Source organism: Lynx canadensis, chromosome A2, assembly GCF_007474595.2.
Source record: "Lynx canadensis isolate LIC74 chromosome A2, mLynCan4.pri.v2, whole genome shotgun sequence".
NCBI lineage: Eukaryota > Metazoa > Chordata > Mammalia > Carnivora > Felidae > Lynx > Lynx canadensis.
Genome location: NC_044304.2, coordinates 108620464 through 108647219, shown reverse-complemented (window position 1 = coordinate 108647219; position 26756 = coordinate 108620464). Strand labels below are relative to the sequence as shown.

The 26756-nt window shown below is 35.0% G+C and overlaps 1 protein-coding gene across 1 annotated transcript in view; it reads left to right on the top strand.

Moving 5' to 3' along the window:
- Window positions 1-26756, top strand: part of CRPPA (CDP-L-ribitol pyrophosphorylase A) — a 322296-nt gene that overhangs the window by 191014 nt on the left and 104526 nt on the right. The window contains exon 9 of the mRNA XM_030308046.1: window positions 5476-5607. Coding sequence (XP_030163906.1) covers window positions 5476-5607 — 132 coding nt within the window. The remainder of the gene's footprint in view (window positions 1-5475; window positions 5608-26756) is intronic.

Below are 26756 nucleotides of genomic sequence, written 5' to 3'. Positions count from 1 at the left end.
GAGTGAATTTGCTATGTCAAAAGAAAATGAAATGAGATGTTCCTTTGCATGTGGGGGTGGAGGGTAGGAAGATATCCTTATCTTTTTTTTATATGCATGAAAAACAGTTGTTAGAAATGGCATCCTAAAGGAGAAATACTGTTACTATAATTTATATGTAGCAAATGAGTCAATAGTTCAAAAAGAGATCAAAGAATATCTACCTAATGTAGCTTATAAGCAAATCTGCAGAACTCAACCTAAATGAAATGTTTTGCTACATTTCCATGGATGCAAGACTGTCCACCCTGTAAGTTTGTTTTATTAAGGCAAAAACATTTACATTTCTCTTGAGCTATCATGATCATTTTGTAGCCCTCTGCTGTATTTGTATAAACCTGCCCTGTCTTTAAAATTAAACTTGATTGCATTATTGTACCAACTGAATTTTTTCCTGAACTCATAGTAACTGGTGGATTTAGAAGTTCAAAATTAGTAGCACAATGTAAAGTACATGCTTAGGTTTCACGGTATTCATATTAGGAAATCCATATGCTAGAGATTTTCTTCTGTTTCTCATGATGTCATCAGGCCTTCCCATCTGGTCATATGCTAGAGATTTTTCGATGTCATCAGCCTTCCCATCTGTCAGGATTTTGAGATGCATTGTACTTCTTTACATTTCATAAATCCATATCCATATCTGTTTCTTTAAAAGCTGATTATGTCAACTATTACAAAATTAAGCACATTCACAAAAATGACCTTTATTATGCTCTTAGGTTTTACTACATTTTTGAGTTTACCTATAGTTTAAATAACTGGTTACTTAATGGGTAGTATAGTTTGGTGGTTTGATGTGATAACATAGGCAATTTGTAGATGTATCAATAGCTTGCCTGGAATTCATTTCTATGAATGGTTTTGTTAATTCATGGAATGTTTGGTGAATAGCATTGGCTGACTGGTTTCTTGGCGTTCCGTTTCTTTTTTTTTCCAAGGAACTAGGGTGTCTTGTGTCTAATAGATCTTTAGCTGGAGTGAAAATCCTCCAGTCCTTGACTGACATTTCATGTCTTGGTGAGAACTGAAACTATTGTGCTTTGTTTTTTAGTTCACTATGCAGTTTTGCTATACTACATGTTTCTGTAAAAAAAAAAAATAGCTTCTGTGTAAGTGGTAGATAAGGGAGTTAGGTCCATATAATTTGGAAGTGGCATCAACTCATATACAACTTTTTCTAGATAAGAACAGCCAGAAAGACGGGAATAAAATAATAAGGAGAGGAAGGAGAGGAAAAACCTCTCAATTTAGCTGCTGCACTGGAAGCAGAAGGTATTACAACTTTGTTTTGCTTTTTAATATGCTTCACTGATACACTAGTTTCTAAGAGAAGTGCAGTAAAACATACATTTGTGGATTTGGAAACTGTGTTTTCATAATTGGGTCAGGAATTTTTTTTTCCTTTGTGTATTCAAATAATTGTTCTTAGTAATAAGGTTATGATTATAATTTTCTTTCTTTCTTTCTTTTTTTTTTTTTACTATACCCTATTCTTCTGAATTAAGGTTTTTGTCTTAAGCTAAAATGAATCATATTGCTACATCCTACTTTTTTGGTAGTATTTGCATGGCATATCTTGTTCATACTTTAACATGTGCTTGTCAGGATAGTTTGCCTTAGATATTTGTCTTACAACTAGCATATTGTTAGATTTTCCTTAAAAAATTCAATCTGATACTATGAAAGATTTAAATTTTTTTAATTTATGTGTATTACCTTTATATTTGAGTTCTTTTGACAAGTTTGTTTTGTTACTGCTGTTGGCCAATTGTTTTATTTTTATTTTTGCTACTTTTAATTTACTCCTATAATCTACTCCTATAATTGGTACACATTATCCTTTTCTCCCTCTTCTTAGTTCTAAAACCTATAAAATGTAGTTGTATATAGCTTTAATTAAATACCATTACTTTTTTTAAATATACGTAATTAAGTGTAAGTTAACTCAGTGTAAGGTCTCTAATTTCTGTCCTTGGTTTAAAACAAAACACACATTCAGCACACTTTACCTATTGAACCTTTTCATTTCAGTATAATTTATTCTTGTCTACAGTTTAGTTCTACAGCTTTTAAGCTCCCAAAGTTATTACCCTTAGGCTCTCTTTTAGGATACTCTTTTAGGAAAATTGAAAAATGAACACCCACTCCCGGCTCTGACTTCACATGGAGGTTCCACAGGCAGGTGCACTTCCTCCTGGGCCAAGTTCAATGACAGCTTTGCAGTGCAGAGCTCCTTTTCCAGTTGTATCTATCATTCCTTCTCCAATTAGTGCATTCCCAGCATTTCCGCTCTTTAATTTCTATGCATTTTAAAATCTCTATGGAGGCTGTAATTATGAAGTAGAATGGTCTTGTCTTTTCTGCTCCTTGTGCAATTTTTTCCAGAAACCCTTTCTGTACTTCCCCTGCCCCCGGCCCCCTTAGTTAATTTAAGATTTTTCAGAACTGAAAATTTTTTAGGAAGACTTATATTAAATGAGAAGTGTCTGTCTGCCTCATTCACTATCTAGGCTAACAGTAAGGTTTCCTGGGTTGTGCATTGCATAACTCAAGGACATTTCATTGACATAAAGTTTGTTGGGTAAGGTGATTGCTAGTATTTCATGGTATCTGAATAGTAAGAATAATTACACAGTTAAAAGACTTAAATAGTACTATGAGGCTTGTAACCCCAAACAGCAGCATTGTTCGTCATTCCAGATGGTAGGGGGCTATGTAATGATCTGGCAGTATGGGCCCAGGAGAGAGTCTTAGCCTTGGCCAGTCTCCTAGCTTTAGATTCATAATATGACTGCAATTTCATAAATGCCTTTTGAGTTTGGGGAATTACCCTGCATTTTTTTTTTTTTTTTGGCAAGTCCACAACCAGTAACTTTAGCTTCAGATAGATATCATAAACTCAGAAGACTAGAAGATGCCTGTGGCACTAGTTTGTGCAACATTATAAAAGACTACAGGACAGGAAAAAAGACGGTGATGGTCATGTCTCTTCTGCTTTAGCTCTTGAGCTCACAATGTCATATTAGTTATAAGGACTGCCTGTCCCCCCCCCTCCCTTTTTCTCCCCTACCTTGGCTTCTAAAGGGTGAGGGAAGGAGGTCAGAGAAGGTGGTGGGTGAGCTATCCTTCTAAAAGTCTCAAACTATAAATAGGAACTAGTATCTTTAGTAACAACTGATGTTAGCTTCCTAGGTTTCAGCTAGGGCAACACCTAGTTTCAAGTTAAATTTCACTGAAGGAAAGGTCTAGCATTTATAGTTCATTAACACTTATTCCAGCCTGGCTGTAGTTCACCAGTCTCAAATCATATTTGCTATAAGCAATGTTGCCTGGTAAAAAAAAAAAAAAATCTGAAATTTCATCTTTATAAGTTTTCAGGGAATCACTGCTAGGGGAGGGTGAACTCAAGATCACAGGGTAACATTGTCTTTTCTTCAGCTATTCAGCTTATAGTAAGGCCTGAGACCCTTTTCTTCCTGCTTTTCATCTTCATTGTTTATTGGTGTGTTTTGTTTTGCTTTTTCTTCTTTTTGTATTATTTTTGTTTCTTTTCTTTTTTTTAATTTTTTTTCAACGTTTATTTATTTTTGAGACACAGAGAGACAGAGCATGAACAGGGGAGGGGCCAAGAGAGAGGGAGACACAGAATCTGAAACAGGCTGCAGGCTCTGAGCGGTCAGCACAGAGCCCGACGCGGGGCTCGAACTCACGGGCCGTGAGATCATGACCTCAGCTGAAGTCGGACGCTCAACCGACCAAGCCACCCACGCGCTCCACTTTTTGTTTCTTTTTTTTTTTTTTTTTTTTTTTTTTTTTTTATTTTTGGGACAGACAGAGACAGAGCATGAACGGGGGAGGGGCAGAGAGAGAGGGAGACACAGAATCGGAAACAGGCTCCAGGCTCCGAGCCATCAGCCCAGAGCCTGACGCGGGGCTCGAACTCACAGACCGTGAGATCGTGACCTGGCTGAAGTCGGACGCTTAACCGACTGCGCCACCCAGGCGCCCCTTGTTTCTTAATAGTAGAGCATTTTTAAGGAAAAAAGCCTTTATTGTCACTTTAGATTTTAGGAAGAAGCAATGACATATGTATGTCTTTTTTTTTTTTTTTTAATATATGAAATTTATTGTCAAATTGGTTTCCATACAACACTGAGTGCTCATCCCAACAGGTGCCCTCCTCAATACCCATCACCCACCCTCCCCTCCCTCTCACCCCCCATCAGCCCTTAGTTTGTTCTTACTTTTATTTAAGAATCTCTTATGCTTTGACTCTCTCCCACTCTAACCTCTTTTTTTTTTCTTCCCCTCCCCCGTGGGTTCCTGTTAAGTTTCTCAGGATCCACATAAGAGTGGACACATATGGTATCTGTCTTTCTCTGTATGGCTTATTTCACTTACCTTACCTACTGAATTAATATGCATAAATGTCCTAACATAATTCTCTTTTAAAATTGATATTTTAAAAGTACTTTTCCCTGGACAAGCAAAATGCAATCTGTTGGGTGAAAACTCAGTCCCTTGTGTTACTTAAAGAACATAATAAAATTTTATTGTGTATTTTCTATAGAGTGTATTTCTATATCGAAGAATGAGGAAGGGAAGGGATTAGTATAAGAGTTTTTGAGTGGGATAGATTTTAAAATGCTTCTAGATAATAAATACGTGTAATTGAACAAATTGTAAATTTTAAGAGTTACAATTCTTGATACTGTGAAAAAAATACAAATATTTCTTAATGTTTATTCTGTGTTTGCATTTGCATTTTATTTTGATATTATTGTGATTTAGATAGCTTATGTCCCACGAAAGACAAACATTACCCTAAAACTTCAAATTTGAAGAAAGGAGGAAATCTTATCCTGAGCTCCTTAAAATTTAAATGAAATATAATGCTTAAAAAATAGTCATTGGAATAATTTCATGAAAAATATTATTTAACACTGCAAAAAATTATATAATTCTGGATTTACTCTAAAACATAGATGATTTATTAGAATTTGAATTATCAGTTTGAAAGGGATTCTAAAAAACTATGAATGTAATAGAGCACTTCCTTTAATTTTATTAATATTAGTAATTGCTTAATTTATCATATTTCTACCTAGCCTAGTTGCAATTTATAAATTAAGCTAGGTGAATGGTGGAAATAATGTTTTTTTATACATTTGACTCTGACACAAGTGGAAATAGAATATTGGCATTTTATATTTTTCAACATCGTGTTCTCAGTGACTGTTTATTGTCTTTGTATTTGTAAAGGATACAGAAATCTTACTGATTATTTATGGCTTGATATGCTTATCTAGAAATTAACACAAACTTTTAAATATTATAATATTATATTTGTATTTTGAGCTTTTTTAATATTATATTTTTCAAAGCAAAGAGAAAGGATTATATTCTAATGTGACCTTTTGTATTATTTTGCAGGTGTATTTTCTTGATTATAAATCAGTACCTTTTGATCAGAAAATGGAAAACCTAATGCAGATTAGGGAATATGCAAAGGAAGTGAAAAAAAGAAATATTTTATTATGTGGTCTTCTTATATATTATCCACAGGTAGGTAAAATTTTGGTCTCAGATTTATGTTCTGTACACTACAGTTGTAAGGGTGAGAACGTGAGTTGTTAAAAGCAAAGATACAATAATGATGAGAAGAATTGTGGCTGGAAAGTTACCCATCTATTCATGTTCTGTAGTAGGTGGAACCTCTCTTGACTCTAACGGAAAAATTTATTTATTTATTTATTTATTTATTTATTTATTTATTTATTTATTTAAAAAAAAATTGTTTAACGTTTATTTATTTTTGAGATAGAGAGAGACAGAGCGTGAACAGGGGAGGGGCAGAGAGAGAGGGAGACACAGAATCCAAAACAGGCTCCACGCTCCAAGCTGTCAGCACAGAGCCCGATGCGGGGCTCGAACTTACAGACCGTGAGATCATGACCTGAGCTGAAGTCGGACGCTTAACCGACCGAGCCACCCAGGCGCCCCAAAATTAAAAAAAAAATGTTTTGATTAACAAAAAAAGTGAAATTGGTGAATATCTTATACAAGGTGGCCCTCATGGATTGTCCAAATTTAGCAAATAAAAAATACAGAATATCTGAATACATTTGAATTTCAAATAAACAATAAAAATTTTTTTTAAGTTTATTTATTTTTGACAGAGACAGAGTGCAAGCATGAGCTGGGGAGGGCAGAGAGAGAAAGGGAGACACAGAATCTGAAGCAGGCTCCAGGCTCCAAGCTGTCAGCACAGAGCCTGACGCCGGGCACAAACTTACGAACTGTGAGATGGTGACCTGGGCCGAAGTGAGACCCTTAACCAACTGAGCCACCCAGGCACCCCTAAACAATAAATTAAGTATGCCCCAAATTTGGAATTCAAAATTTGAAATTCAAATTGAAATAGACTTTTGTATTTAACTGAGTTCACAACTCAGCCATTTGTATAGTTTGAAATGGCTTGTTTCTTTTATGTTGTGCTAAAAATGTTGGTGATCAGGTTTTTAATTACTTGAAAGCAGTGCCTGGCATTCATATTATAAGAGGGCATGGTATTTAATCAGGGAAAAATTCTTGCTGTCCCTGTATTCAAAACAGAAAGTTAGGTAAGCTGAAGGCAAAATGAATTAGCATTATAGATTCTGAGTGCAGAGAAATGCTATTTAAATCAGACTATTTGGAGAATCTGTTAGGGAAGATGGATTTGCCCTTTGTGCATAGATTGCTTTCTCTGAAACGGCAGAATGCTTTGTAGTTTGTTACAGGTACCCCACAGGAATCAAGAAAGTGAAATAGTCCATGGAGTTTTTAATGGTGTAGAATAAAAGTGATTTGGTATTGACTATGTAAGGAATGACAGACATTTAAAGTTATATAGTTGATGAATAACAGTTATTGTTTGTGAGATTTTTAAGGTACCTTGTTAGCCTGAAGGTAACAATATTTATTTTGAAACAATGGATTTTAATTAAATATAAGGACCATCGTTTAGCCATTTCCTTGGTTTCCTTTGAGATGGTTTTCTCTGCTTCTAAAATATGTAAGCATTACTTCCAGTTGTTCATCAACTACGAGGCAAAGCTGAATTTACTTAGGATCATGGAAGTGCAATATGTTAGTGTTATAAGGGCTGTTCAAGTCAGAACAGCCAAGGACTAAAGATACACACTTGAGGGACAGCACATAACTGGCAGAATAAGAATAAAAACTTGGGTCTGTATCTTTGTTCAAGAATATTTCCTCTTCACTAGAGTGTCTTTGGTTGTACTCCAGATTATTGTGGTAGGAATGATCAGTTCTTTCTCTTGGGCCATGCAAAGGAGTCATGGATACACAGTAGTAACGCTATACTATCCAGATATAAAATATAGTTCTTTGAAAAAAATCTCAAAAGCTGAGAACTGGTAGAGCACACACACTCTCTGGGACTCTGTTTTTCCTATGATTTAGGCTAAGCACAAAGAGTCTGTATGCATTGTAGTTGACATGCCAGTGGACGGTATGGTCTGAATGAAATATAGCCTGCCTAGTGAAATTTGAATTTCAGATAAACACTAATTTTTCGTATGTCAAAATATTGCATGAAGCGTACTTAACACTAAAATTCTTTGTTATCCCGCCTGAAATTCAAATGTAACTAGGCATCTTGTGTTGTTATTTACTAAACCTGGTAACCCTTGTAGAGTTGATATTCACAATAAAATGCTTCATTTCCTCCCAACTGGCATGGTCTACACATTAGTGGAATGCAGTTGCATATCTATGTGACTGTGTACCTGGGAAGGCTTCCTGGTCGGAAAAGTGGCCTTGTTGAAAAGGAGCCACCTTTCCGGCCTACATCTTTGTATCTGACCATTATTATTTTGAGCAAATTTGGACCTGTCAATCGAGCTATCTACTTAGCTATCAGGAGTGGGGAAAAGATGACCTTGCAAAGCCTTCAAGATATGTCTCTCATCTTTTTAGGATGCAAAGATAGCTTAAGTAGATGTTGCTTTTGTTTTCCTAAAAATAGAAAAGATGTTTCAAATATGTGAGGACATTTATTTTTTTTTTATTTTTTTTTTAAATTTTTTTTTTCAACGTTTATTTATTTTTGGGACAGAGAGAGACAGAGCATGAACGGGGGAGGGGCAGAGAGAGAGGGAGACACAGAATCGGAAACAGGCTCCAGGCTCTGAGCCATCAGCCCAGAGACCGACGCGGGGCTCGAACTCACGGACCGCGAGATCGTGACCTGAACTGAAGTCGGACGCTTAACCGACTGCGCCACCCAGGCAAAAATAAATAAACGTTGAAAAAAAAAAAAAAGAAAAAAAAATTTTAAATACAGTGTTTAATTTTGTCCTTAAAGACACAGGTGCCAGTTGGCTGTTAGCTCAACACATGTCCAGTGCATAATTCTACCTTAAAGAGCATTTACCAAAGGACCCTGGAATGTTCATCAGATACCCCATTAAAAAGGGCTATGGTTAAAAAATTGGGGAGACATCAGTGAATAGAGTTAAACAGATGTCTTCTATGAAGGGCTTTTCACAAATGCTTAATATACTAATGAACATTTTATATCTCCAAATTGGGGACAAACTGGATACTGTTTTCCATTTTCTACTATACCTGATTAAGCATAGACAACTCATGAGGCTATTCTCTAAATGAAACTTCGGGGAATAGCGCTCATAAATAGTCCACGTGTAAAGAAAGCAGTACCTCTGCTTTTTTTTTTTTTTTTTTTAAACTTTGACTTTTTAATTCGGTACTAATTTTTCCACTTAGTTAAATCAGTATCTTTATTTTTTTTTTAAACTTTGACTTTTTAATTCAGTACTAATTTTTCCACTTAGTTAAATCAGTATCTTTAATTTTGAGTGCCTACTTGACAAGTATTATATCAACCCTAAGAATACCAAGTTTCGTAAGGTGGAACTTCTGTCATTGTTTACTGAGAAGAGTGTTGGTTTGTACTTTCTGTGGTGCCGGGAGACATAGCTTTTTGTAGTGTTCATACATTGAACTTTGTTTCCTAAACAAATCCATCTCTATGATAAGCATTAGGGTGTTTTCATAGATTGTTATTATGTGTCCTTTTCAGTCTCTGATCTGTGAAACCTAGATCAGTGAAATATAGAAAGATTTTTAACCATTTTTCATAAGACATAGCATTAAGAGTTTGTTTGGGTAGGCTTTCAGTTTACTGGTAACTCCTCCTTGGAAGATAAAATGGATTGGCTTCAGTATCTGTGCTTGTACCTGTGGTCTTTCTAGCTTTAAGAAGACCTGCATTGTTATGTTGGGGCGCCTGGGTGGCGCAGTCGGTTAAGCGTCCGACTTCAGCCAGGTCACGATCTCGCGGTCCTTGAGTTGGAGCCCCGCGTCAGGCTCTGGGCTGATGGCTCGGAGCCTGGAGCCTGTTTCCGATTCTGTGTCTCCCTCTCTCTCTGCCCCTCCCCCGTTCACGCTCTGTCTCTCTCTGTCCCAAAAATAAATAAAAAAAAGTTGAAAAAAAAAATAAAAAAAAAAAAAAAGAAGACCTGCATTGTTATGTATATAGTACCTCTGGTTATGTGCATGGTCTGGACTGCTTGGCTGCTCCTTCACAGTGTTGACATACATGATAATTATAATTAAATAGAATTATGTAAGCTTTTTTTTTTGTTTTTAAACGTACGATGCTGTAAAGCCTCTATTTGTGTTTGTATAGAGTTCCCCATAAATATGTAGGGCTTTCTGTGTTTGGTGAATTTAAACTTGTTAATTGTATTTCAATCGTTTATCTTTTTGGATCTGTAATATAACCTATGATCAATTAGCCATAGTTTCTTCATAATTAGACATTTGCAGTCTCTGTGCATCTTTAGGGAAGAAACTGATTTGGAAAAGGTTAAGGATTGATTCCTTCTTGAGTATAAATGTTCTACAATGTTATCCATGATCAGTTACTGATAATTCCTTGATAATTCACTTACTCACAAGTGCCATCTAATTATATAATGTCTCAACTCAACTCAATTTATCCATATTTTTTTTATTGATATAAGAAATGTTAACAAATGCTTTGCTTAGCTCTAGATATACTTCATAACTTTGCATTTTTTTCTGATCATAGAGATAACATTTGGTAAATTACTGAATATGTTCCTTAGCTATATCAATGTAGTAAAGAATAAATTAACTTTTTCCAAAATTGACTTTAAAATATTCTGCTAGCTTCAAAAAATTAGTCCTTTAAAATAAATACCTTATGATTTCATTCATATGTGGAATTTAAGAAATAAAACAGGTGATCATAGGGGAAGGGAAGGAAAAATAAGATAAACAGAGAGAGAGGCAAACCATAAGAGACTTTTTTTATTTATTTAAAGTTTTTTTTCAAGTTTTTTTTAATGTTTATTTTTGATAGGGAGAGATTGAGACTGAGTCTGAGCGGGGGAGAGACAGAGAAAGAGGGAGACACGGAATCTGAAGCAGGCTCCAGGCTCGGAGCTGTTAGCACAGAGCCCAACGCTGGGTTTGAACTCAGGAACCACGAGTTTGTGACCTGAGCCAAAGTTGGACACTTAACTGGCTGAGCCACCCAGGTGCCCCAAGAGACTCTTAAATACAGAAAACAAACTAAGGGTTTCTGGAAAGGAGATTGGTGGGGGAATGAGCTAAATGGGTGATGGTCATTAAAGAGGGTACCTCTTAGGATGAACACTGAGTGTTGTATGTAAGTGATGAAGCCCTAAATTCTACTCCTGAAACCATTTTTACACCATATGTTAACTAACTTGGATTTAATTAAAATTTTAAAAAAAGGAAAAAAGAAAATAGATTCTTTGTAGGTACCTTCAACTTAGACTTATGGATCAAGTGGCTGGCTTGACCATTTATGTATTAAGTTTTCTGACTTTATCATCGAGTGCTCAGTTCCTCAAGTTGTAAATAAATAAGGAAAGATTTGAAATTTATGTTCTAGGCTAGAAACGTAGCATAAAGTTAGCCCTTAAAATTTGTTGGATGAATTTAAATCAAGTCCTATTCCTCTTTCTAAAATAACCTTACAAGCATAACTGTGAATAATTAAAACCAGGTTTTATAGCTTAATCTACATAAAGGATCTTAATCCCCCTTTTAAGTATTCTTTTAAATTTATATGTAAAATATTACTCTTCATCTTATTATTCTAAGTTTATGATGCAAGTTGTCATGAGGTCCATGATATAAATTATGTATTTTGGGAACCTGTGCTAATTATTTCAAATCTGTATGTGATGATAAAATAATGAAGTTATAGACACTTAGTATTTCTGGCATGAACTGTTCAAGACCATAGTTCAGAGCTTTCAGTCTTTGTTGAAGTCTAAAATATTTTTTTCATGTCACAACTCTGATTTTCAAGGCAAACATTTGCAAGTATATTTAAAAAAAAATGTTGCTTATAATTAACTGGTGATAATATGTAAACTGTTTTCCTGAGTTCTGTGAGCCAATTCTAGCAAATTATCAAACACAAGGGTTGGGGGGGTTTGTTATGGGAACCCCTGATCTATATATAGCCTGTTGGTAAGGAGTACAGATGACCCTGACTTGGATTCCCATCTGAACCAGAAGGTAGTCTTGTGGGACTGAACCATTAACCTTTATGGTCTGTGCTCATTCTGGGTAGTTAGTGTCAGAATTGTTGAGTGTGGGAAAAAAAAATAATGAACATTTGGTATCAGAAGTGTTGAGAATAGAAAAACAGTTATCCATTTGTTGAATATAAAACTTGATATATATTTTATGTACCCAGTACCACTAGAAATGTTCCAAACTGTGGGCATTCTTTCGGTAATGAAAATGCTGTGACTTAGAGCCTCCAGCAAGTTGACAGTAGAGTTGTAGCATGAAAAAGAAACTTTGTTGTTACTGTAATACAACTTAAACCATACTCACCATTTCACAGATGGGGCTTCTAGGTTCAAAAGATATTATTCCAATGATAAGTATCTTTTTTGATGTCACTGTATAGACAGTGCACCATTGAATAATGTGCCCACTGCTTTTTGCATTCAGCTTTATCCCTCTTCTTCACAAAGATAGCATGAAAAATCTTAGTAGGTATTTTTCTCAAGTCCAGACCTAACATTTGTACACTTTTCTCTTGTTTGAGTGTTCTACTGGTATTCTGGGAGGAAGAAATAAGTTTAAATTGTTTTGATGAAGTTACATTAGGCCCAGCTGATGAATGATTTTCTGTGCCAGTGACTTCTAAATACTGGTTCTTGTAAAAGTCCTTAGCTGGCAGTATTATATTCACCTGACGAATTTAATAAATATATATTTCTAGCCTGTACCTTAGGGAGTCTATTTCAATCGATCGGGCATATACCTGGGGCTCTGTATATTTCACAAGCTCAAGCCCTGATGAAAGTGTAATGTGAACCAGATTTGGATGATTAACTTAGGTGAGTGGTTCTTCAGTATATTGACATACTGGAATGAACTGTTGACCCTCTTTAGGTTATTTATGACTGTCACCTCTGTGGAGGCTCTGGGATACCAGATGACATGATGGAATGTTGAGATGAACTTGAGTAAGGGAATGAAGAATGACCATTTGAAAAAGTTTCTCTGCTAACTCTGAGATCATCTCTTCTTGTTCATTAAGAGCAAACATTCTAAACACTCATAAACTATCTGTTAAGGTTCTTAGTTGTAAACAAAATGTATCAGTGGTTGTGTAAAAGAAAGTTTTATTTTAGTACATTTTGTATCTTAAAGAATTTCTGAAGAGTCATGAAGCCAAGATTGGATACCACCTAGTCAAGAACAGTGCAGGGGGCAGAAATGCTCAGCTCCTCTGTGACTGTGCTAGTAAATGTGCCTTCCATCACTGACTCTGGGTACATACGATGCTAGGAAACTACAGGTAGAAACTGTACCATAGATCATACAGAAAATTCAAAGTCTTTGCCTTAGACCTACTTTCCCTGTTTCTGGAACCAAGCTAACCTGCTCACTGCTACCTTCTAAGTTTCCTGTATGTGCATAGCAGAATCCATAGAATTTTGATAAAACAGAATCTGAAGAAATGTAGTTTTTTTTTTTTTTCCTCTGTAGTCTCTCTAGCATATTAACGAAAACTGGGGTATGGTTGGAGAAGGTATTGGTTGAACCACTTGGCAGTGTTAGCCCCATCAATCTAGGTGAAAGAATTTTGTCCTAGGTTGAAATCACAGTACCTTTAACATGTTATATTGACTGTCAAGGGCTGGTCATTACCTGAATCCAGGCCTCCATGTGGTATTTTAATGTCACAATTTACACATTTTTTAAATAAATTTACACCTGAATTTTTATGACAATAGAATTTGTAAACTCTATAAATTTATAAAGTCCTGTACAGTTTTTTAATTTAATCTATGTGTTTTACATGCTCAAGGATTTAGAAATAGAAAGCACACAGGATTATGGCTAAAGATTTTTTCCAAAACTATTATTTAACTGATTATTTCTTGGTCTGAATTAGCATTCATCCCATCTAATTGAAACAACTAGTTATATGAGCTTGAGCAAATGATATAATTTGTGTAGGTCTATTTCATTGTAAAATGCAGAATCAGAATTCTTGAAGCCTCCACTGGATGAGAAGATGGAGACACAGGAGGTGGGCACATGACAGTAGGACATGACCCCAATGTCACATGACCCCATCAACCGTTATTCACTTGACAGGGAATTCTGAACCTGAGCCTAGATATTCTTCCCTCTTTCTTATGTGACCATAAACTTTACCCAAATATTATTTCATTTATTTTCTTGAGAATTATTTGTTGTAGTTGATATATTTCATTATAATTGAGAGAGGGAACTGTTTTTTTTTTTGTTTGTTTGTTTTTTGTGGGTTTTTTTTTTTTTTTTTTTTTTTTACGTCAATAAAGTTAAAAGTCAATGAGGAGAATGTCCGAGTCTATTCTGCTAAAACAATACCGTTGATTGGGTAACTTATAAACAACAGAAATTTATTTCTCATATTTCTGGAGGTTGAAATTCTAAGATCCCAGTGCTTGCTTGGTCAAGTTCTGGTGAAGACCCTGTTCCCTGTTGCAGGCCACCATTTTCTCATAGCGTCCTCACATGTCAGGGAGAGGGGGAGGCCTCTCTGGGGTCTGTTTTAATGATAGCACTAATCTGTTCATGAGGATTTCACTCTCATGACTTAATCACCAACCAAAGCCTTCACTTTTTAATACTAACACATTCTGGGGGTTAGAATTTCAACAGGAATTTTGACAGGAGACACACACATCCAGTCTGTGACAGGAAACAAATTAGCATCCATCAGTGAAATGTTAAAATAGTAAACAAGTTAGCATGGCAGGGACTGTGTACCATTTTAGTCTATGCATTTTCCTCTGTCTCCTTTCTTCTCAGAGCTGTCATTCCACTGGGTTTGATGAAGTGGGAAATAGGTCTTTGGAAACAAAGTTTGGCTCTTTGAGTATTTTCACAAGGTGAGGCCATTGGGAAGGACTGCACCAATTGGCAGAAATAGAAAATCCAAGTCTTGGAGAGGTCAGAAGGTAACGTGATGAGCTTAGTTACTTTCTCACTGCTCGTCAGTGTCACTCTTTCTTCAACTACAGCTCTGGAAAGCATATAAAAAATGAAGAAATTTACCAAAGCAGGTTTCTAATTCTGTGGTTTTTTAAAAAAAAATTATTTGTAAAAGATTAGAGATTTTTCTATAAACCTCCACAATAGGATATGGAATGGTGAAATGAAGTGTTTTAACAACAACATTAACTTAAATAAGCTGTGTAAATTGATTTTCTGTCACAAAGGTAAGCCAGATCTCTCTACTCGATGAGTTAAATACTATGTCCTTTTCTACTGCCTGGGTTTTCAAAGTCTTGTATGTACGGTAAGGACATTCAGTAATCATTCTTGTTGATGGTCTCTTTGTCATTTACTCCAGGTAAATTCATAATGAAACACTGAGAACTGTATGAACAGGTCAAACTGCTGTAGGATACTTTTGTGCCAAAGACCTGAATTGTAAGCTAGAGTTGATACCAGTCTTTCCCTCTTAACTGCATCCCGTTTGCTCTCTGTCCTCTAACATGAGTCATCCTTTAACTATGATCATTTAGAGAATAGGTATATGCTATCAAATAGCAGAACACTGATTTTTAATGATAATCTTGGAGGAGGTTAGACTTAAAACTCCACTTCCCGCAGCAAGCAATTACTTGTAGTTTAACTGGGAATTATTTACTTAGCGCACAATTCTTTCCATGGCACTGAATCATGTGGCATGCACACGAAACATGCTGTACCAAATCTGTTTACAGAAACCCATAATACCCTGTTCAGAGTAATCAGACTGTTTTGATGTGGGAATGTTTATGAGACTAAATATTTTTCACTTCCAATATTGTTTTGGCTTTTAATGTTTAAACTTAGTCATTCTTTGGGAAAATAGGAAGATCATAAAATATAATGTATCTTCCAAATTGTGTGAGATTAAAAAACAAAACACTTTTTAGGGAGTCTGGATAGCTTACTTAGCCTCATTAGAGTGGCAATAAGCTATTATATTTAGATATACGTAAATGAAATGGTGTATTAGGTACAAACTTCTGCTACAGATCTCGACTTAATTTTTTGGAATAAATGAAGCAACATTATGAATGAAAATGGCCTTGGAAAACTAATGCACTTACGTTTTCGAATAATGTATTAGTTAGCTATTACTGCATAACAAATTACTCTCAAACTTAGTGGCTTAAAAAAATGTTTATAATCTCACAGTCTCTGTGGGTTCAGCTGTTCTGGGCCTTTCTCAAGACTCAAGTCATCTCAAGACTCCACTGGCAGTGATCTGCTTCCTAGCTCACTTATCTGGCTATTGGAAGGATTTGGTTCTTCTGGGCCCTTTTGCACTGAGGCCTCAGATCTTTACAAGCTTGTGGTTGGGGCCTGTTCATAGAGTATCTCACGGTGTTAGACCATGCAAGAGAGAGGACCAAGAAAAAAGTCATTCTTCTAGAACATAATCACCAAGTGACATCCCATCATCTTCTTGTGTTCTGTCCATCATAAGTAAATTACTAGGCTCTATGCATCCTCTGGGGAGATGATTACACAAGGGCATATGTACTTGGAGGTGGTGATGATTAGGAGTCATATCAGACACTGTCTTCCACAATAATACCTGAGTGCAAATATTAAGGTTAAATATTTCTTGATACCTACCCCATGCAGAGTAAGGGGTTGGTAACCTTAAATAGGGCTAGAAATGTTTTAATGAAAAACCTAGGTTGTATATTATATAATAAGTAATATATGCATGTACATATCAAACACATTTTTTTTTGATATGTGAATAGAATAATAACAGCTGAAGATGTCGTAGCAGAGAGATGAAGAGCAAAGAAATAGCAACTTACCTTGATGTAATCTATATAATTTTTTTTTCAAGAGCTTGATTTAGGTCAATTCATATCAAGTCCGTATCAAATATCCATACATCAAAAAGATAAACATATGTTGTAGATAGGCTATCTTATTTGAGTTCTAGTGAGTGAACCTTGAATTACAAAATAATAGCTATAAAGTGGTAGTATTCAATAAGTTGGGACCTATTACATTAAGAGTATATAACCCAGAAGTGTTTTGTCGTAGAGGCTTGGAGAAGAGTTTCTGGAAAAGATAGGTATCGTAGGAAGTCTAAATGACTAGGAATAAAAGGAATCCAATGAATCTGACATTGTATTGGTAATTTTCAGGGAAGACAGCTTTGTAGACTTACAGAAAATATTGAGAAACTTTATCGGGAGTCATGATTTTCTATAAACCTTCCCCGCAGCAAAACTGCTATAATACTAATATCAAAGCAAAGTCAAAAATAGGATTTAATTTTAGTTGCCATGAGTCTGATATTTTGACTCATGAAATAGAAAAAAAAATAGACATGGCAAATAGGGTGAAAGAGTAAACTAAATAATTAGTTCCTGGAAAATTGAGAGTTTTCTAATGTATATGGCATTATGTCAGCCCTTTGAAATAAAGTGTGTTGTATATATACTCTGAGTTTAATGTGGATTTTCCTTAAATAACATTGGAAGGAGATACCTTTCTCTGTTTATTTTCATTCTATGGAAGACTAATTATCCAAACTTCAGAAGCAGCTGTACAAAGAACTCTAAAATTGCAACATTTAACTGAATCAAGTGGAGAACTTCACGTGCATGCTAGAGGACTTGAAGACATCAAGTAGAGTGGGAAATGAAATTAAGAGAAATGTGAAGTCAAGATAATTATTTTAAGATTTGACATTCTAAGCCAATGACGGCATCTCTGAATACTTTGAAATATTTGGGTCCTATTGACTATTAGATATTTCATGTCCTTGAGATTAAGAGTAATATTTGTAAGACCAGAGACTATGTGAGGACTCTTTTCCAGAAATGAGATATCTAACCAGGTATGAATCCCTTACTTTCTATCCCAGTCACTATTTAGGAAGAAGGGTAGTTTGTAAAATTAGAATATGTCTTTATTGTCTCTGAAAATTCTATCAGCATTTCTGATTATGATCGTAATGGAAATACAGAGGTACCTTCTCCACTGAGAATCAGGGAGATATGAGTAATGTTTGGTAAATAGATTTGTGTATAGAAAATGGTAGGTTTATTAGTTTTCCTTCTATCTCATTACTCACCTTTGACAACTGCTAGGGAAATGTATTTTAATTAACCTTCAACTTCCTCTAACTGAATGCATAATGGCATTTATATACTAACGCTATTAGGAAATGAGTTGGTAGCAAACATATCTACAGTTAACTTGTAGAATCCGAATTTTAATGGAAAGAAAAACATATTTTACAAACACTATGCATGATGAGTATTACGCTTCTGTCATTATTTATGTTTTATGTTTCTCATCACAATATCATGCTGAAAACCTGTATTAGGAAAATATGTAAGGAAATAGTGTTCAAAGAATACCACAGATAATTTACCACCTTTTCAACTAAAATTACATAGTTTAATTGCATTTTTACCGTATTATCTTTTTAAAAATGATTCTCATTGTGTATTTATGGCCTTTAAAAGGTCTAAATCAAAATACATTTTTTAACTAGGCCATGGATCTGCTACATGAGCAATTTTTTTTTTTTTTTTGCAAAAGATCATTCAGGAGAAAAGGAAGTTAATTATTATTAGTAGGACACGTTTTTACTTTTGTTTACCACAAAACATTTTCCGTTAAAATTATTCAAGAAAATGTAGTGTTTTTTTTTTTTTGTTTTTGTTTTTGTTTTTACATACCTGCAAGCTGAAATTGGAGCAATGTAAAGTGTATTACAATAAGGACCATGAAACAAATCTGTGCCACCTACTGGTGTGCTCTTCTTATATTGGGCTTGCAAGTGGGAGCCAGCCACCTTTGTGCTGTCTTCTTACTATAAAGATAGAAAACAAAACAAAACAAAAAAACATTTTGATGCTCGAGTGAAGATCTGTGTTTGTGAAAAGATATATACTATTAAATAACAAGCTACATATAATAGGAATATATGCATTTATGGTTTTTTAATGCTTCTGCATTATAGTATATGTTTCTACTTCCTTTGCAGTGAGAAGCCAGGTCATTTCTTGCTTGCCTACTGGACATAGGTCTGATTGTGACGTGATGTGTTTAGTTTTGAATTTTAAAAAGGATTAATAACACACTGAAATGGGTATCAAATGTGCCATCTTCATCACCATCTTAATCACCATCTTATTCCTCTTATCTCTTGATTACATTTCTGTCCTGATATTTTTAAATGTTTTGTTGCAATTAAAGGATTTATGCTCTTCAGGGAGGGTGGTCGGTTTCTTTTTCTCTTATATTAAGAAAGTCAAGGGGCTCTTGGTTGCCCATCTGGTTAAGGAACTGGACTCATGGTTTTGTCTCAGGTTATGATCTCATAATTCATGAATTCGAGCCCCAAATTGGGCTCCACAGCGTGGATTCTCTCTCTCCCTCTCTCTCAGCCCCTGCCCTGGTTATGTGCGTTCTCTCTCTCTCTCTCTCTCTCTCTCTCTCTCTCAAAATAATGTAAACTCAGCATTGATGTAGACCTAGTATTTTTCTGATCTTTTTGAGAATAGTATAAAAACATACATTAGAAATTATGAAAAATCTAGCTAGTGAATTACCAGTTCTGGTTCATGGAGAATGAGCATGTTCCCTACGTTTAATTTTTTTGGTTTGGATGTTAAATATAATTTTCCCAAAATGTGCTGATCAAGAAGCACAAGCATTCAAGAAGAAACACAACTGGGAAGAGTCTTAATGATATTCAACAAAGATACGGCCAATATAAGTTTTAAGAAGCCTCTACTCGTATTTTATAAAGTTGGCCCTCCTGTTTTGTGTTTTCTTACTCGTAAAGATTACCAGTCTTTGCCAGCAACATAACAAGAATGTGGATTTTCTTCATAAATACACTCTCCTAAGTCAAGTAAATCACAACTGAATGCTTCCTACCATTCCTCAAATTTTTGCAGATTTTTTAAAAAAATATTTATTTATTTTTGAGAGAGAGAAACAGAGTGTGAACAGGGGAGGGGCAGAGAGAGAGGGAGACACAGAATCAGAAGCAGGCTCCAGGCTTTAAGTGTCAGCACAGAGCCCAACATGGGGCTCAAACTCACAAACTGTGAGATCCTGACCTGAGCTGAGCTGAAGTTTGATGCTTAACCACCTGAGCCACCCAGGCGCCCCATGCAGATTGTTTAAGACCTTGAAAAGAAGGACAAGTTGTGTTTTTAAATATGTGTAAGTCCCTTTGTAGGGGACACTGAGAAAGTCAAACCTTGGCTAAGACCCTTGCCCTCAGGGAGTGGTTTCAATGAAGGAACTATAGCAGGTTAACTGGGTGTTAAAAATGCATAACATTTGCTTTTCAGAGCTTAATTATTTCCAAAGGTAGCTACTTCCAAGAGACTAGTTAAGCAAGAGCCTTATGACCCTTGTGATGAATTCATGAAAATCAGTGATGGGGAAATAGCTATTTTGCCTTCTGTCAGCCTGGCTAGCTCTCTGGAAACCTCTACCTTCTAAAACCCTGTATATTGCACTTGGAATTACACATCTTTTCAGCTCTCATATTTTTGGGCCTTTATTTAGTAAGAAAGCATATGTGCTAAGACAAAATAGTAGACCGTGATATCATCTAGGCATTGGAGAATAGTAAATTTCCTGACTAAAATGTACAATAAAGGAAAATAATGAGTAAAAATCCCAAAAGGTTAACAAGTTATGCTTTTTGTAAAGTCTTAGAAAAGTTTAAGAACTAAATTTGCTTATTCTGTAGTTTCCTTACTTTAACAAGGATTATAAAGGAAGGGGAATTTTTCTTACCATGACATTTCATTTAAGTGCTAAATTTAAATGAAATTTTAGAATAATTCTGTAATTATCTCCTCAAGCATCCAAAGTTGGGCTTAGATATGGTGGCTAAATTACTGCTAACTTAAAGCCTTCTCAATCAGAATTTTAATTGGTGTTTGTATCATTTGGATATTTATTCAGGCTTACCTTTGACTCATTTCAAATGTTATGAATTTTTCAGATGCTTAAGATGTTTTAGATGGGAAACAAGGGTTTTTAGTCAAAATACCAAGTTCCTTAAAATTTTTATTTGAAAACACAAGTGTAGACTGTTAGCAATTTGCAGAATTATCACTTCGGTAAACAGACTGATAATTTTTAATGAGCTATAAAATAAACGTACACTTGCCACAGTTTGTTATACAATAGAAATGTGAATTTAAATTTCATCTTTAAATGTTCCACCAGTTACCTTGAAATTTTGACAAATGATACATATTTTTTTATATCTGGAACATTATCTTAATAAACGGATGTGAAGCTGCTAGCTTTGTTAATGTACAGATTTCAGTATTATACGTCTTGAACAAAATTTTATGATTATTTCAAAACTTAAAGAAAATGTAGCATGTATGTCAGTTTCAAGGAAATTGACTTGGGGAAAATCACAGCAGAAAGGAGTTTTAAGCCTGTTGAATTAATTGACGAACTACTTGATTTATCATTTGGAAATTTTAATTGTGAATATCAGAAACAAAATATATATTGATTTAATGTAACTGGCCAATCCAAGATTCATAACTTTAGGGTTTATTATACCCAGATACTCAAAGGGAGATGACCTCTTTTTCTCTGTTGTCTCTCTTCCACCCCTGCCTACACCCAATAACTTCATTCTTTATTCTCATGTAACTAAAAAAATAATTCTAGCATACTTAACATAGTGTTACATGAATTTCAGGTTTATAATAAGTGACTCAACAATTATATCTATTATCTAGTGCTCATCATGGTAAGTGTACTCTTTAATCTCCATCACGTATTTCACCTATCTCTGCTCCTCTGCTCCCTCAACCTCCCTTCAATTTGTTCTTTATAGTTAAAAGTCTGTAGGGTGCATGGTTGCCTCAGTCAGTTAATTGACCAACTCTTGGTTTCCGCTCAGGTTGTGATCTAATGGTTTTGTGGGTTCAAGCCCTGCATCAGGTTCTGCCCTGGCAGTGCAGAGCCTGTTTGGGATTCTTTCTCTCCCTCTGTCTCTGTCCCTCCCCTACTAGTACTGTCTCTGTCTCTCTCAAAATAGATAAACTTAAAAAAAATTTTTTTTTAAAGTATCTTTCTTGGTTTCTTTCTCTTTTTCTTTTGGTCATTTGTTTCTTCCACATATTAGTGAAATCTTACAGTATTTGTCTTTATCTGACTGACTTATTTCACTTAACATTATACTCTGTAGCTCTATCCATGTTGTTGCAGATAGCAATATTTCATTCTTTTTATGGCTCATGTAATATTCCTGTGTGTGAGTGTGTGTGTGTGTGTGTGTGTGTGTGTGTGTGTGTGTGTGCCTACGCACGCGCCCATGCTCACCACATCTTCTTTATCCATTCATCTATCAATAGACATTGGGCTGCTTCCATAATTTGGCTCTTGTAAATAATGCTGCAATAAACAGGGGTACATATATCCCTCTGAATTAGTGCTTTTTTTTATTTTTTGAGTGAATACTACTTGTGCAATTGCGAGGTTGTGGGCTATTTCTATTTTTAACCTTTTGGTGAACCTCCATGCTGCTTTCCACAGTGGCTGCACCAGTTTGCATTCCCACCAGCAGTGCAAGAGTGTTCCTTTTTCTCTACATCCTTGACGACATGTCATTTCTTGTGTTTTTGATTTTAGCCTGACAGGTGTCTCATGTAATTTTTAAGTAGTATCAACCATAACCATCAACTGTTATAAGTTTATATATTTTTTTAGTGTAGCAAGTTCCATGGAAAAGATTGTCTTTATCCCAATATTTTTGCCACAACTTTTGGTTCTTGCTTTCAATAAGCTTGTTTATTTTCTGATTGAATTACTGTGGCCCAAGTGGATGTTCATTCTCTTAACAGGCTTAGTTAATATGCCCATCTCTGAAGCCAGGTCAGCTTATCCAAACAACATGGATGACTGTAAGGACTGGATACATTCACAAAAGAAAATTCTGGAGCCATTGTCAACAGCATGGGGAATAGTTGCTGGACAGACCCAAATTACATAGCTGTTAATGTTATGGACTGAGTGTGTTTCCCCCACATTCCTATGTTGAAATACAACCCCCCATGTGATGGTATTAGGCATTGAGGTCTTTGGGAGAGAATTACATTATCAGGGTAGATCCCTCCTAAATTGGGTTAGTGCCCTTCTCCTCTGCCATGTGAGGACACAAGAAGCCAGCAATGTGCAACATAGGACATGGTGCTCAACAGATACTGATCTGCATGCATCTCAGTCTTAGACTTGCCAGCCTCCAGAGCTGTGATAAATAGGTAGTTGTTTAACCCACCCAGCATATGATAATTTATTATAGCAGCCTGAACTAAGCTGTTTTATTATTTGGGGTGTTTTGTATCTTAGTAATTCTGTAAGAAAAAGACATTGCTAAAAATAGTTTCACAGTTTGGAAAATAGTGACTCAAATTAATAAAAACAATTAGCCACTAGAATAGTAACACCCATTCATCTTATCTTCATTCCAGCTTGTTCCTGGAAGAAGGTGGGAGGAAGGAGAAGAGTCTCCCTCCTAGAAAAGGGAGAGGGCAATCAGGTCACACTCTGAGCATGATTCTTTATTTTTGTTACAGTAGAAGGAAATGGGTTGGAAATTACTCTTCTATTTATCTATCAATCTTGCCATACTTGCCTTTTTTTCCAGAAAAAAATAGTTTTCATAGATTTGTACTGTTTATTGTAATACTTAATTTTGACTGCCTTTCTCCTAGTGATTTCTTTCCAGATGGGATTTGTAGTAAAAATGTATTGACCTTGTCCTTCCACCACTCAAGTACTGTACATCACCCATCATACTTTTTCTTCAGAGCAATGTAACACAATCTGGTGCACAGTGTTCTTTACTTACATATATTTGTTATCCTTCTCCCTTACCTGAAATGGGAACCCTTAGAAGGCAGGGTATGTGTGTGTATTTTTTTTCTGGCTTACTGATTTATTTCTACCATCCGGAATGGAGCCTCTTACAAAGTAGGCCCTCGATACCCATATGCTGATTTACTAACATGTAGTGTGCAAAATTGTACATATACGTGTAAGTATTATCAGAACATAACAAATTTGAGTAGTATCCATACCTTTCTTGTTTACTGGCTTTCCCTGGTTTTTGTTCATGTCACACTGTGTTCCTGAAAGTATACAAAATATTAACAGAAAGGTGGTTAAACCGTGTATTTATGCTATCAGTTAAATTTATAGAAAGGTGAAAGTGAATAAATGCTGAAATGTATGTCACTATCATTCATAAATGAGTGCCAGTTGGCTTATCCCAGAAACTTAGAAATAGTTTATTAACAAGCCCACTGCAACAATTTGCCATTTATTCACACTAAAGAAGAAAAATATCTCAAGGTGGAGCAAAAAGCTGATAAAATTCATCACCCAGTACAGTCATGATTAGCTGTTAACTAACTAGAAATAGAAATAGTTTCTTGATAAAGTGATTTCCTAAAAAACTAAACATCCAACTGGCGGTGTGTTAGGTCTGCTGCCTCTTAATAAAGAAAAGGAAACAATGACCATAATCACCATTCTGGTCAACTTTGCTCTGGATGTTCTACTGGAGCAGCAAGGCAAAAGAGAGAAAAAAGGTCAACGGATTGGAAAGTGAGAAAGAAATGTATTAATATTTGTAAATAACATGATTATCTTGGTGGAAATGTCAAGAATCTGTACATTTTCAAATTTGAGAACTCAAGAATATATGCTGTATAATCAACATACCAGTACATTTTTACTTCAACACAAAAGCAACAAATTGTTACTAATTTTAAATGCTGTCTTTTATAAAATAGAATTATGCCAAGTGGAGGGTATGTGTGTTCTCTTGATCTTTCTTACAGGATCTGTAATTACTATTTTATTTACAGTGAGTGAATTTGATTTTTTAGTGTATTTATATTTCCGTTCAAATGACTGTCATTCTTAGCTCAAAAATAACAAGAGAAAGATAATTAGAAAAATATAAAAGGAGTAATTAAAAACAGAACATAGCTTTTTGATTGGGAAGTGTTCAGTATTACCCTTTTCCTGGTAAACTGTTAAGCAAGAACAATTTTTGATATCTAGGTAGTAGATGTTTCTGTTTCAGGTTTCTGCATGCTTTCTTAACACATTACCATGTGAACATTCATTGTCAGGTAGCTGCTTTGTCCCTTAAGGGAATTGGTCATGTGCCAATTTATTCATCTTTGACAGTATTAGGAATTTGAATGTACACACTACTTACATTTTGGAAAAAGCCTTGTGATACCATTTTTTTCAAAAATTTTTATAAGAAAAATTTTAATTGACTTATAAACATCTTAGGATACCATAAGGTAAATCACTGGATTAATTATATGGTTTTTAGAAATCAAGTTCGGTAGTAGCTTCACTTTTTTAGTTGAAACTTTATACCTTGAATCATTCTAGCACTTCATAGGCTTTTTCAATTTGTAGGAATGTGAATGCCATACAGAAAATATTTAAGGTAGGTCTTGTTTATAGTATTTCCAGATGCTCATTGTAATGTAGCTAATATGAGATTAAATATGACTCTTGGTGTAAAAAATGTTTTTAAATAATGCGTAGATTTGAGGTTTGTAGATGAACATTACCAATTTCTACTATGAGACAGTACTTTTCAACATGTATGAGATTGAACAATTTATAGTCACACTGAGGCATGAATTTAAATTACTGCAAATCACTGTAATGATGAAGAATGTGTTCTTAGTATTTAAGCATAACCATGATGCATTTTGCACAAGAACTCATGTGAAGTAATAGAAATTCATTTATTTATAGAAAAAATATTCATGTCCATCGAATAAAATCAATTTCTTTTGGACATTTACACATCTTAAGGTGATGGATTTGGAATAAATTACAGTTATAATAGAATGTCTGATTGATTTGGGTCCATGAAAATAACAAAATCTGGAAACTAGAAACACCATTCATTAATGAATCTGTTGTAATGAATTCTCTAGTCAGTACAGTAATACAAGTGAAAGAAAGATCTTTACTGAAACTTTAAAAAAAATGTATGCTTTGAACATATACTCAGAAAACATACAAGTTCTACATGGAATTATGATTAAGGAGAACTTTATTTTGATGGTAATATGAAAATAATTTTAGTTTGTGTTTAAAGAATTTTTCTTTTCCTTTTCTGGACTCATTCTACAGAATTAGGATCCTACTAAATGGCCTGTGTGTGTTAATAGAATTGTTAGATTTATGGCCATCAATTAAATATGTTAGTTTTTTGATTAGTTCTAATCTATTTTATTAGGAAATTTTGTCTTGGGATGCTGAATTTTAAAAATTAGGGTCTTTGGACATAATCTTTACACATACCAAAGTCATTACTGTCAAAGATAAGCAAAGCCAGATGTTAGTGAAAGTCATGAAGCCAGATTTATTCAGTAACTCATGATAGCAGGGGAAACAGCTGAGCTCCATTCTGATTTGTGAAGAGGTGACAATGAAAGAGTAGGGAGGAGCAGAGTGAGTTTCAAGTAAAAAGTTACAAAGGGATGTCAACATAAACGTGATAAGGCCAGATGTGTCTGCTAGCTGGCTCTTGCTGAAGCTGGGATGCTGTCCTCTCACAGAGTCAGGGAGACCAAGGTTCTATCCTTCCTGATGATTATATAAAGGAAGGAACTTGAGAAATACACTCTTGACTTGTAGGAAATAAACATACATCCCAAACGTACAGAGAAAGGATTTATTTTTGTAAGCCCTTTTTAGTAAATGTTCTTAAGGAAATTCAAGGGGCCTATCCTCTTGTATTGGTTAAAACAAACAGTAAATTGGACTGGCCATGTTGTTTCCTTAAGCATTTTAATAGGGGACTGGTGTCATTCTAGGGACCTGGTCTTGTTGTTGCTAGAAGGCATGCCAGGGTTTTGTCATCTCAGTACAGAGTTGTGGGCAGGGTCTTTATGTGCAATTCTTGTTACTTTATATTACATAAAATTGAAGTGAAAAAATATTTCAAATTTTCCAATAGAAAATAGAGAATTTTCAAATTTTCCAATGGAAAATAGAATTAATATAATTTAGCTCTCAAGTTACTTTATAAC